The 14875-nt window shown below is 35.6% G+C and overlaps 1 protein-coding gene across 4 annotated transcripts in view; it reads right to left on the bottom strand.

Moving 5' to 3' along the window:
- LOC144971108 (ceramide phosphoethanolamine synthase-like) overlaps positions 1–14875 on the bottom strand; it is a 49168-nt gene that overhangs the window by 15416 nt on the left and 18877 nt on the right. Inside the window, exon 1 of one of the 4 annotated variants that reach the window (XM_078911506.1) lies at positions 14239–14686. The exons of 1 other annotated variant lie outside the window; for it this stretch is intronic. In XM_078911506.1, coding sequence (XP_078767632.1) covers positions 14239–14279 — 41 coding nt within the window. In that variant the 5' untranslated portion in view covers positions 14280–14686. Of the gene's footprint in view, positions 1–4093; positions 4227–4851; positions 5651–14238; positions 14687–14875 lie in introns of those variants that run through there. 2 more of the 4 variants (XM_078911507.1, XM_078911509.1) reach the window with 2 other exon arrangements.

Here is a 14875-nt window from a genome sequence, read left to right as displayed (position 1 = left end):
ACACACATACATAGACACATACATACATACATACATACATACATACATACATACATACATACATACATACAGCCAGACAAACGTACACATATACATGCAATAATAATAATGATGATGATGATGACGATTACGATAATTATAATAACAATAAAAAAATAAAAAATAATGATGATGATGATGATAATAATAATAATAATAATAATAATAATAATAATAATAATAATAATAATAATAATAATAATAATAATAATAATAATAATGACACAGCAAAACTATCCATTCTCTTGTCACTCTACCCCAAGATTGACGCCAACCAAACACACACACACACACACACACACACACACAACCACACGATATATATATATATACAGTGGCGGTTCTAGCCTATTTATAGTGGTCGGGCAAAGATGAGTCGGTCATATATATATATATATATATATATATATATATATATATATATATATATATATATATATATATATATATATATATATATATTTTTTTTTTTTTTTTTTTTTTTTTTTTTGTTTGTTTTGTCTTGTTTGTTTGTTTGTTTGTTTTGTTCGCCTTAAAAAAAAAATTATTTCAACCACAAATAATCACATTCACAATGCAATGACAATACCAGTAGATTTTAATTATTCCAAACGTAATCAAAAATGAATCACGAAAGAGAATACAACAAAAAATTAAAGCGAAGAGACATAATGCGACAACACCTTCACAATACAAGTCCATCTCGTTCACTCGAAAAATTAAAGAGATGCTTTAATCCCTCAACTGCGAGATTAATATTTCTGTTACATTACTGGTTTTCAGTAGTACGTAGTAACTGTAAAGTTTTTATCGAGAAACAACAACAGCGATATGACTCGAGTTTCATTCAGAGCTCAAATTGCATAATTTTACTGCTCTCTTGGTGGTTAGAATGATTGTGCCGGTGGTGGTAGTGGTTGGAATAGTGGTAGCGGTGGTGGTGGTGGAGGAGGAGGAGGAGGAGGAGGAAGAGGAGACGGTGAGGGAGGATGTAATTATGGTAGTGGTTTTGATGGTGCTGTTGGTTAGAATGATAGTTGTGGAGACGATGACGGAAATTATATGATGATGTTGATATTGTTTTTATTTCTATTGTAGTACTTGATGTTAATGTTGTTGTTGTTGTTGTTGTTAATGATGATGATGATTATGATGACAACGACGATGTCGTCGACAATGATGATTACAATACGATATTACAAAGTTTATTCAATCTTAGGCTTTCGCCAATAAATCATAAAATTTGATGACAACATACATGAAAGTGGAAAAAAAATGATAAATGGAACCAAACAATAAACTGATACCATTAATAACCACACACAAAAAAACAAAAAAACAAAAAAAAAAATCGTAATACCACCAATACGTACAATAATAATAATAATAATAATAATAATAATAATAATAATAATAATAATAATAATAATAATAATAATAATAATAATAACAAATGATAATAATAACAATAATAATACGAGTATTACCATCATCATTACTACCACCACCAACATAATTACGTTTCCAATCAGTTTTTCTCGTTTTTTTAAATTTGATACCTATAATAGACGAAAATTCCGGTGATTTTGTTAAAGGGTAGTTAAAATATCTACGATTTTATTAACCCTGAAAACTACGATTTTTATTTTCCTATTTCAAGTAGGCAGGTCTGCTATTAAGTATCAGTTCCATAGTCAAAAAAAAAAAAAGACAAACAAAAACAAAGTTTATTTAATCTTAGGCTTTCGCCAATAATTCATACAATACAATTAAGACAAAATATTGCTACTAATCTCTCCTCATGCATTCGTTAGACGATAACAATAACGACCGTGTTATCTTTACTCCTTACCCAACCAACCCCTAGCTTCCCGCCTCTTCATCACGAACTATCTTATGTATGTATTAGCCTTAGGACGGGCAAGTACGGAATCTGCCCACCCTTCCTTTAAACGTATCTATTTCCTCTTAGAATTCAACTATCTCTTTTCTCAGAAGAGTATTTCTCGTATACTAATTCAATTGTTGAGAAAACCAAAATGGTGGTTGTATTTTATATATTTATTTAGTCGTGACCTTTGAATAAAAGTGTTTTGTTTTATTAGAGGAAATGCAATAGAAAATTACATTGTTTTGCAAAAATATTTAGTATGGCAATAAAAATACAGCGGTAATTACTTGAAGAATTTGAAGAAAAAAAAAAGAACAAATTAATTTGTTAAAAAAAAAAAAAAAAAAAAAAAAATCAAATAAGAAAACAATTTAAATAAATGAGTTTTGAGAAGCACTAAAGAAAACGAGAAAAAAATAAATTTAAATGGTTTAAACAAATATATAAAAACAACACAAGTTAATACTAAATTGATATATTAGTAAATTAAAAATTAAATTCAATACTGGAATCTTCCCAATGTCATTACATCAATGGTACCAGCACAAGTAAGGCAATAAATTAGAAAAAGTACGTTTGCCAAAATCTGCATTTAGTTTATAAGGTGGGCTCATTTGAATTAGCCCGACCTAGTACTAGAGAGGCCAGACAGCAAACTCGGAGTTCAGCGTCAGGCGACGTGACGATGGGATGACGATGTGGGCGGAGTGGAGTGGTTGGGGAGAGGGGGGGGGGGGGGGGGTTGATAAAAAAAAGAACAGGAGCGTATCCTGGTTTATGTATTACGGGGTGCATGGTGATTCTCAATATATCAAAAATACACACAAATTGATTTCAGTACGAAGTATCAAGTTTAAGTAGTAACTTTTGAAATTATCTAATTTAAATTAGATTATTTCGGACCTGGTAATACAGCATATAACTTGAAAAAAACAGGCTGGTATTTGCCCACCCTGCCCATTATTACCAGCCGTCCCTGTATATATATATATATATATATATATATATATATATAGAGAGAGAGAGAGAGAGAGAGAGAGAGAGCGAGAGAGAGAGAGAGACCTTATCTACTTGACCCTATTTCAATTCCCTGCGTCAGAGGTGTAAGCAACTTGAATCCCATGACACATTACTGAATAATGATCGGCTTGTTCCAAGAACTGAGCAAAGTTCGAGTTGCTACATTATTACAGCTCTTATAATACAGGCGTGACACGTTTCGTTTCACAGTTCAATCCTAACTGCCGTTATTGCGATGACCGGGAACAGACGGTGTCTATGTACTTTCTCGCAAGGATTGGAATCAATCGATCTTCGATTCGGTCAAAACGATCGATCGGTATAATAATATAAATTTAGAATGAAAAACAACAACATCATCAACAATAATAATTTAGATGGAGGAACAACAACAACAACAACAACAACAACAACAACAACGATAATAATAATAATAATAATAATAATAATAATAATAATAATAATAATAATAATAATAATAATAATATTAATAACAATAATGATAATAATAACAGTAATAATAATAATAATGATGATGATGATGATAATAATAATAATAATTTTAATAATAATAATATATAATAATAATAATAATAATAATAATAATAATAATAATAATAATAATAATAATTTTAATAATAATAATAATAATAATAATAATAATAATAATAATAATAATAATAATAATAATAATAATAATAATAATAATAACCGGATTGGTTTCAAGATAAAAATGACGCGAAGTATTCAGTAACTGAGGGATTGAAATATGTGTACTTGGAAGTGTGTTAATTTGTGTGTGTGTGTGTGTGTGTGTGTGTGTGCGCGCGCGCACGTTTGTGTTATGCATATGATATATCGTTTGCAAAGGTGTAAATATACGTTTCAGAGAATTATATGAGAAGGAGAAAAACGAGCGAAACAAAAGCTAATGCTATACCCATTAATTTTATTCAGCCAATATTACATAATTTACTCGTAGAGTTAGTCTAGAGAAGAAAAATTGTAGGTTACGATTCGCAATCTAACATCCAGTTAATTGAAATCGATCAAAGCAATATTATAATAAGTTGTTGACATCCCTGCCCACCACTCAAGCGATCCACACACATAATAATGCAGGTTGTTCCAATAATTATTTACTTTTATCATTGACATGTAGCATAGAGTGTCTTCATCACAAAGCCATCGATCATGAACTTCAATCCAAAACATAAACGAAACACTAGGTGGAATAATCTTATTTTGCACTGTGAATATTTCGGACTCGAACCCCTTGCAGCAAAAATATAAAATAAATAAATTGATTAATTAAAAAAAAGCAATATAATAAGACAAATACTACAATGTACAAAACTACTTAATTGGTCTCAAGCCACGATTACTAAATGGCAAATATAACATGAAAATTTATCATTTTCGTATCATGTAAACGCAAGATTAACTTATGATTGAATTCCTTTACAAAAGAAAAAAAAAAGTTCGCAGTGGTTTTTTATCTGAGCTAAATATCTATCCGTATTTGTGTTTCATTATACGTTTTGCCGAAAACAAACAAACCCCAACAACAACACGCTTTAGGCAAGCATGCTATTGCACAACATTCATTAACATTACGCTAGTTTCGATCAAACCAAATTACTTTTATAATATAATTATACCCCCGTACGCAAACGAAGCCTAGGGTATACGGTTTATACGCATGACACGTCTTTATATTATGTACAGGCATAAAACAATCGACACGACTACTGTTTACAATAATATAGTTCTAAAAGCATTAACATCAACAATGTGTGTGTGTGTGTGGGGGGGGGGGGGGGGGGGGGGAATTAAAAGCAATACCATTAAACAGTCCTAGTCTATATAATAATAATCGATTACTTATCCATCCTACTCACCTGCTCATATTCAATAAATCCGGGTTTCCGAGAAATAAAACTTGCTATAAAGTAAACGATGAGATTGAAGAAAAACAACATATAAAAAAAAAAAAACCCGAAAAAATAATTCTGGCACTTATCGGCAACTATCAATTCTTCTACTCCCAAAAACCAAGGAACACCATTGGTTCATCGATTTAGTCACAACCTGCTTCTTTCAAAACAAACAAAATAAAAACTAAAAACAAACTCGATCGCCTTCCCACACTGCGCTGACTTTCCTAATGTTCCCATTCACGGAATCCCAGTGTTAAAACAAGATTGTAAACTATGGTGGTAAATATAATAAGGTAGAAAATAGCTACGTGGACGTTATATTACCAAGACGTGCACTTCGAAAACAATCGAGAAAATCCCCCTACCACGAATAACACGAGCACAGTTAGTTAGTCAGTAGTTATCGAACTGTTCACAGAATTCCTCTCCCTCTCCCAGCAAATCCAATGGCAAGACGAAAAATCAATCGATCGATAGATTACTCGTCACGGTCTATCAGCACCAGTTCCTTCCGAAATCATACAATATTTACCCCTAAACCCACAGGTGGGTAATAACACAGTTACACCACGCAATATTACTATCGAGGTTAGTAGTACTAGTAGTAGTAGTTCTTACACATATAAATATATCTACAGTACTTAACAGTAGCTGCTGCAACCGTAAATCCACATCCTTACTCTTTGTATAAATTACATTCACATAAACCCTGGTAATACTGGGTTTTTTTTCTTACTTCTCAATGATGATGATGATGATTGAACCTTGACCCATGTCGAGAGACTTGCTCTCATCGTGTACTACATTTAGCGTGCGTACGTACCGATTACGATAAAGAATAGGAATCCGTTATCTATTTATTTGCTAGGTCAAAATGCATTATAACTCTACACAGTGTGAGTGAAACGAGGTGATAACACACAGCGACAATGTAAACTAAAACAGTTGTTTAATGCATTCATTCATTATTGAACATATTTGCGTTGGTGTGCTTTGGGACACAAACTATGTGGAAGATTTGCAGTATAGTCTGTGCGGCTATGTGGTCTTGTGGTATGACACTCGCTTTCGGATCTGGAGGTCCTGGGTTCGGGCCTCGCTCGGCGCATAGTTGAGTCCTTGGAAAAGACTCTTTACTGACATACTCTCACCGTATTCAGGTGTAAAATGAATATCTGGCCGTCAACAGCGTTGGCTCTGTCGAAAAAAAAAATTGTAATATGGCCCAACACTAACAGGCGTTATGTCTCGTTTTACACGTTACGTGTTGCCATTGGCCAGGGACCCTTTGTAAAGCGCTTTGAGCACATTTACTGGATATTGCGATATATAAAAGCTCATTTTATAAAGAATAGAACGAATAATATAATAAAAGATATTTATTTATAGCACTGGACAATATGAACGTGATCCTGACAAATCTGCACTCAAGATAGTTGTCCATTTAAGTGTGTAAAATAATGTATCAAGCGTGTGTTCGTAAGTAATCGAAATAAGCAAAATCTCTTATCTACCAAAAGCATGGGGGCACTTTATATTATATATTGTGTGCATCTAATTTGATGTGTGTGTATGAGTCTCTGCGTGTGTGACACACGAAAATAAAACACACAATTATTGTATGTGTATAAGTTTGCGTCACGAGTGTGAATAATGTGTGTAACTGTGAAATGACCATAATGTAAGGGACAGCAATTAACGGCGAGACGTTCCCGGGACGTAGCAGTATGAGGTCACGAGGACAAAGTGCAAAGTTCAATTTCCAATTATCTTAACATTGATGATATTGTGTTAGGTCTATGTATAGATTTACACAACATATGAAGCGTTTGTTTCCAGAGAGTACCTGCTCTTGGTATACTTAAGGCCATTTCAACGGCAATGAAAATGATAGGATATTACATTAGATAAAAAGTGAACCCATGCAACTCATTTGGCCTCAAGTTGCGTTGAACTAACTTATTCAGATTATCGTCTTCTGGCACTTTCCTACTCACTTCATATCTTGTTATTATTAACATAAGTGCCTGCTCCGCTCACTTTTCTCAATTAATTTTCACCCCAAATACCGGAGCTTACTCAATATATCAATCGTTTCTATGTTACATGTTTGTGTTGAGAATATGACCATTAAGCTTATATTATGCTGGCTAACAAACTTCGCGACGTGTGTGTGTGTTGAACCCATGACCTAAAGAAGTATGTATGTATGTATGTATGTATGTATGTATGTATGTATGTATGTATGTATGTATGTATGTATGTATGTATGTATGTATGTATGTATGTATGTATGCATGTATGCATGCATATAACTGGATGGTTGGATGTTTGGAAAAATTGTAAGAGTGTGTGTGTATGTGTGTGTGTGTGAGAGAGAGAGAGAGAGAGAGAGAGAGAGAGAGAGAGAGAGAGAGAGAGAGAGAGAGAGAGAGAGAGAGAGAGAGAGAAAAGGGAGATAGATAGATAGAAGGACACTGTTAAAGACAGACACACACACACACACACACACACACACACAGAGAGAGAGAGAGAGAGAGAGAGAGAGAGAGAGAGAGAGAGAGAGAGAGAGAGAGAGAGAGAGAGTCGATAACTGACGTTTGCAAACAATATTACCGTTATTTATCTTCAAAGGGAGTGAATCTTACCCAATAATTTATCGCGATTATGAATGTCAACAAAGCCGCGAGGCACCAGTGCACAATTTCGCCTAACCTTTCTTTTTGTCCAAAAAAAAAAAAAAAAAAGTAGATATCGGTTACTGTTACCAGATAACGTTCTTTTTTTTCAATCCAACCCATATTGCTGCAGCTTCAGTATTGAAGAAATACACACATAATTTGTGTGGTGTTGGATGGTGTTCGGTTATTGTTCTTTATCACAAATATTGTGACCCACCTTCCTCAATATGGTATTTAGTCGGGATGAACCAGATGCCGGAGAGTTAGTCTCAATAGGGTTCAACTGTCGTGACGTGACTTCCCTCGTAATGACGCATAGTCACGTAGTAACTGGTTCTAAACTACCGGAACAAAGGCGGACGCCCTTATGAAATACTTCTCCAGAGGAGAAAAACATCATAAATCTGATATGTTTTGACTTTTAATAAAAGTTTTACACATTCTGAACACATGACATGTGAAAAGTTCGAGCCAGCATGAAGAATAAAAAGCACCGATTTTCTTTGTTTAGAACCAAGCTGCTCGTTGCTGGGCAGACGTGACAACAGACTATTGAATTCAATTGGGCAGAAAACTATTATTTCGAATATCCGCCAAGATGACATTGTCCAACTTGCCATATCGCATAAAGTCTCAAACTCAAGATTGGCAATGGACTTAAAACTCGAGACTTGAACAACAAGTCTTAGAAGTATAAAAAACAAACAACAAATCTGGCCAAAATAGAAAGAATAAAAGGATTTTGTCAAAGGTACGGCAAAGTAATCCCTGGACTGAGTAGAAATCTAATCACTGAAATAATGAGAGAGAGAGAGAGAGAGAGAGAGAGAGAGAGAGAGAGAGAGAGAGAGAGAGAGAGAAGAGAGAGAGAAGAGAGAGAGAAGAGAGAAAGAGAGAGAGAGAAGAGAGAGAGAAGAGAGAGAGAAAGAGAGAGAGAGAGAGAGAGAGAGAGAGAGAGAGAGAGAGGGAGAGAGAGAGAGACCTATAATTACTTTCTCATTGTCCCTTCCACAGCTGGCCTTGGGATAGCTCATAATCCCAAAGAATTAATTAAATCAAGCTATTAATAATAGGATCGTGCCGCGACGACGGTAAATCAGGTTTAAAGCTCTGACTTGAGTGAAAGTCAAGCGACGATAAGCGCAGTCTGAAACCGATTTGGTGACTATGAGCACATAGTGAGTTGTATAAAATACAGTGGAATCCCAATCCGTGTCAACACCGAAGGACCAGAAAGATCGGTTGACTTTAAACAAAGCTGACGTGATCCAGTGTCAATGAATGGGACACACTTTTTAAAAAATGAGATTTTATATAGCGCAATATCCACTAAACATGCTCAAAGCGCTTTACAGGGGGTCCCTGGCCAACAGTAACAATTAACATGTAGGACGTGACATGTTAGGCGATATTACAATTTTTTTCGGACAGAGACAACGCTGTAATCAGCCAGGTACTCATTTAACACCCGAGTACGGTGAGAGAATAAGAGTAAAGAGTCTTTTCCAAGGACTCAACTATGAGTCGAGCGAGGCTCGAACCCAGGACCTTCCGATCCGAAAGTGAGTGACATACCACTAGACCACATAGCCGCACTTGGATAAAGAACAGAAAAATTGGGACCAATTAGAAGTATCGACATTTAGCAGAAGTTGGCTTTAAGAATGTTGACTTATGCGGATTCCACTATTAAGTCACTGGTCGACTTTTCAAAGAAAAGACTTTGCCCTTCATAACTTACCAAGGAGCACTGGATCATGTTTCGGAGTCAATCATTGACTTTCTTAATTTCTAAACAGCTTACAGCTGCTGATTTTTGTATGTCATGAGTTGCTTTTGAATTAAACGGCGATGGTAAAATCTAGGGCATGTAAATAGTAGCCTTTCAGCAATCAAATCAAATTGCACTTTTCCGTCACCACCCGGATTAAGTTCATCTCTTTTTCAAAATTACCCCTTTCCCTGATCGATTTCAAGCCTTTGAGTAATGCACTCCTCACACTTTATCGATAAGATAATATTAGGATCAATCCAGCAGGTGTGTGTGAATAGAGAACCTGTCAAAATAAACGATGAATATTAACCTGACTTTCTTTCAATATATAATTCTAAATTCCATAATTCATCTGGTCTTCAACTACCGATCTTCTTATTTTCACCAAGAAACTAGACTGTTCTAGTAACAACTATAAGACTTGATTATCAAAGTTGAACATCGGCTATATGGAAGAGGGAAAGTCATAAAAAATAAACAATAGAATAACAAACAATAATAACAACAACCCCCCCCCCCCCCCCCCTTAAAAAAAAAACCCCACAACTATTCTCTTTTTCAATCTAAAGCTACGATACGAGAAAGACAAAACAGGAAGGTGGGTAGTTGGAAAGACAAATAAATAGAAAGATGAAATGTCAAGCCGGGGTAACATACCCAAGATAGCTACTCAATAACCAATGAATGCACTTCACTGTTTTCCCACCCCGAGCATGGTGACGCAATGCTCTGACAAGAATCGATAACCAACGGATGGTTGGACAGACGATAAGAAATAAAGCATCATCGACTTATGGAATGCCATTCTCAGTAAGGTGAGTAATGGTAATAGATAAGTCACAAGCATGAGATCGAAATACGTTTTCATCTTAGCAGCTCAACACATACGATGGGGAATATTTTTTTAATTTTTTTTTTTGCCAACCAACAACCATCGTGTGGTTTCATTATTTCATATTCTACCCCAGGATAGGACATGGATATTTTGTCTTTTTAAAAAAAGTATTTTTATTGCACCTTTTCAAGAAAAAAAGCATACATTTTAAGAAGCAATTATATAAAAATGGTATAACAGAGGACGTGAATGGGGGTATGAGATGATTGACATTTTACAGTTCAAAACTTATCCTCAAGTCTAAATTCCTGCCTTATCATTTGAAGTTGTCTAAATACAATAGAACCAGAATAATTTTTGCCCTGATAAGAGACAAGCCATCAACTTTAGTTTTGGATACAAAGGGTGCACAGCTGCCCTGTCTGATGCCAATGTCAATAGGTGTTTTGAGGCTTTTAGATGGACCGGGGGCGCTATCAGCATAGTCATAAGTTTGGGGAACCAAGTCTGTGTTTGCCAAATTGGTGCTATCACCAACGCTCGCGATACTTTGTCTTGTTGTATCTTTTGTAGAGCCCTGGGGATCATATTGAATGGAGGGAATAAATACACAAATCCAGCCCATAAATGATAAAAGGCATTAATGGCACAGGCAGATGGGTCAGGATATAACGACATATATTTGGGAATAAGAAAATTGGTTCTAGAAGCAAAAAGATCAATTTCTGGATTTCCAAAATGATCACAAAGCTTATTGAACTCTGCTCGATTAAGCGACCACTCAGTATGAATAGATAATTTTCTACTATAATCATCAGCAATGGTATTTTCCACTCCGGGAATATGACATGCTGAAATCCATATTCCCCTGGTTTTGCACCATAAAATTAACTCTCGTGTGATGTCATTGCATTTAACTGAATGGGTTCCCCCCATGTTATTAATGTAAGAAACAGCTGTCATATTATCTACTTCTACCCGAATGTGACAATTGGAAATATCTTTGCACAAAGATTGAAGTCCTAAATAAACTGCTTTTATTTCTAGAACGTTGATGTGATCCATCTGCTCTTCTTCCGTCCACATACCCTGTGTGGCAACATCATTCATAATTGCTCCATAGCCATGACCTGAAGCATCAGTTCTCATCACAAAAGAAGGGTTATCTATATGTAATCGTTTCTTACTGTGGACGCCTTCAGACTTCCACCATTCTAATTCAATAAAAGATTGAACTGAAACTTTAATATATCTATCAAAGTTATATACTTGTTTGAGAGCCTCAATTTTTTGACACTCAAGACTTCTATAGAATAAAGGTCCATATTCAACAGCAGGGAAAGAGGCGACTAACATGCCGATAATCTTATCTAAAAATCTAACTGAGATGGAAGAAGGAAGGTTCTCAATCATACAAATAATCTGATCTTTCTTTTTATCACTTAAAGTCACTGACATATCCAAGGAACTGAGTACAAACCCTAAGTGCTCCATTTCTTGAGATGGGGTTAAGTTAGACTTATCTGATATTTCAAATCCTAACGAACGCACAATATTGGTCGTGTACTTCAAATTATGTTCGCATTCCTCATAAGAAGGGCCCTGAATATAAAAATCATCAATATACAAACTGCATATAATTCCCTTAAGATGCAGATGAGCAACAATAGGTTTCATGATTTTAGTGAAGATTCTAGGACTATCACGGAACCCCTGCGGAAGAACAAGGTATTGGTATAACGATTCATTATGAACAAATTTAAGAAATTTCGTAAAATCTGGGTGCATGGGCAAAGAACGGTATGCATTAGATAAATCTAGCGAAACCATGAAACATTTAGGTTCTATAAGTTGTAAACAAGAATGTAAAGTGTCCATTTTAAAATGGCGATAACGCACAAAGGAGTTGAGATGTTTTACATTTAATATCATTCGATACTTTTTCCTCTGCTCACCGGGTATAGCACGTTTCTCCCTAAGGAAAACATTATTAACAAAATCACCCTCCTCCGGTGTACATTTCTGGATAACACCATCCCTTTCATATTGTATTATCATCTCCTGTAAAGCTAACTTTTCATCCTGTTTAAATTGGATAGTATGAGCTGGTTTCATTTGAACAGGAGGGGACAAAAAATCAATTGCACATCCAGAAATACATTGAATAATAAAAGGATCAGAGGTATACATTTTCCAAGTAGATATAAATAATTTAGTTCTGCCCCCATGCAAATGGGTTACCTTATCCTTTAATTCCTCCTTTTGAATGTGTGTTGCTTGTGGTGTTGTTTGTGGTTGTTCCATGTCCTTGTATTCCCCCGAAAGGTGTTTGTCCCCCCTCCTTGACCTTTCCATGGTTGACCTTTGCCTAAAAAAGGAAACCTTTTCTGGCCATGGGACGGGTACGGGGAAAATCTCCTTGTGGTTTTTGCCACTCGAATAGAATCGTTCATGTCTTTAATCTTATCTTTAATGTTGCTCCCAAATAACTTGTCACTAACAGGATAGGAAGCGGTACAGAGAGCGTTGAGGTCATCTCTAATTTCACCGCGAAGTGACTGTCTTCTATAAATATCCAAACTATGAGAGGCATTGGTGAGCAAAGCGACTCCATCCGAAATATTTTCCAGTACTTCTTTGTTATCTCCTTTCACCATCTCCATAGCCCTGCAAACAGCAGTAATGCCTTTCATAAGCGATACCTGCACTTTCTGCAAGGATGCGTCCCTCATTCTAGAGGCAGGGGATATCTGTTTAAAAACCTCCTCATTGCATTGGACAACCTCTAGTCTAGAGCAATTTGCTGGCACTGGATATTTTTCAGAGAGAGCAGTAATCGTATCCTTGGGCAGACCGTCACATAAAACCTGTGTAACACCAGTTGAAACATTCTCTGCCAGCACCTTCCCTTTCACTTCTGTCCTGCCTACCACATTCTCGAAATATGAGAATGCCTGCTCCATCATCCCTGCATCTCTACTACTGCCTGGCACCATATCAACTGACCGCGAAAGGTCAGCATTACATTCTACATCTTTACTGCCTGACCGCGAAAGGTCAGCATTACTTACATCTTTACTGCCTGATCGCGAAAGATCAGACTCAATGTCATCATTACATATTGGCCGCGAAAGGCCAATATTGACATTAGCATCTTCCTCCTCCATTTCATTAAAACGGTCAAAGGCCTCCTTCATTTGGCTCACCACTGGCACCAATCCCATCAACACACTGAGTTGCTGTTTTATTTCATTAAAGTCCAGTTCACTGCTACCAACGCTACTACTACCAGCACCGTAACTGCTCCCCTCCGTTTTCTTTCCTTTACCTTTCCCCTTCACACCTCTTACACTTCCTTTCCCAACACATTCCTTCTCGCTCGCCCCGTCTTTCACTTCACCACCTCCTTTCCCTTTCTTATCGTCCGCTCGGCTACTCTCGATTGTTTCTTTCTCCATCACTGACTCGGAACCAAAAATGGCGTTCATTGTTTGTAAACAAAGGGACCGAGATGGCAGGCGATAAATAGGTGTTAAACTATTGTTTAAAATTGCACAAGTTTTACGAATATATACACTATCCAGATGAATGAATTCACAACATATAAATTGAACACAATTCCGTTTGAAAATATAGAATAATAATAATATAGAATTTAAATCAAATTGAAGTTGGTGGGCTCCAGTGATCAACGCTAAAGCAACGCTAAAAAGTGGTCACGTGACGCAGCGCTTCCTCCAAGTGGCTCCTATCAGCATTAAAGTAGACAGAATAATTTCAATTCATTGTCTGGTACAGTTTCATACAAATCTTTACAGAATGTTATCTCACACCAATGCCTGCTCGTAAATTTGTCACTTCGATATTTTCAAAATATTTCTATCCCCCCCCCCCCAAATAAAATAAAAATTCCCAAAACAACAACAAAACAAAGCAAAGCATTTTAAAACAGACAACAAAAGAGGTATATTAAAACCAAATCCATAATATTAACAATACTGATCGATAAATCATAAGAAGCGATCAATCAATCAATAAATAATTCAAATAATACACACTTGTAATGGAAGCGCATCATCCGATGATCTCTGTGCCACATACTTTCAAAAATTCCTCGAACACAGTCGTACACTCTAAATGTGAAACTGAATAAATCGAAAATCCAAACACGTGTAGTACCATAAAGACCGTCAGGTCTTGGCAAATCAATGCCGAACCTGTTTATCCGTTTGCCCAATTGATGATAATGCTTTTGTCACAATAGAAAACATAAAGCAGAAAATATGGCAAAATATATGTATGTAAGAATCAGCAAAACCATGCAAATTTCGAAGTAATTAACTGGCTATTTACAGAAAGTATACAGCTATATATAATAAAGTGTGTAATCAAAACTAACAAATGAAAGTAGAAAGGAGAAAAAAATAAAAAGAAAGAAATATACACATGGTAAACTGAGGGCCATGGACTTGACTGTGCTATACTAGAATTAACTTGGTCAGAAGTGTTTAATCAAGGAAGCCAACATGTGAAACTATGAAGTAAAAATCCAAAATAAAGAAACTTCAATAACAAAAGGGCGGCATCTAATTATCAAATATCTATTACAAATACAGCATTCAACAAAAAGAAACCATAAAATAATCATCAAACAAAATAATTCGCGTGAACAATAAGCATTATGAGAAAATAGTT

The sequence above is a fragment of the Berghia stephanieae genome, chromosome 4 (genome assembly GCF_034508935.2).
Source record: "Berghia stephanieae isolate SIO BIC M18660-M18661 chromosome 4, UCSD_Bste_1.3, whole genome shotgun sequence".
In the NCBI taxonomy this organism is placed as follows: domain Eukaryota; kingdom Metazoa; phylum Mollusca; class Gastropoda; order Nudibranchia; family Aeolidiidae; genus Berghia; species Berghia stephanieae.
Note: the sequence above shows the minus strand (reverse complement) of the source record. Positions and strands in the feature narration are given on the sequence as shown.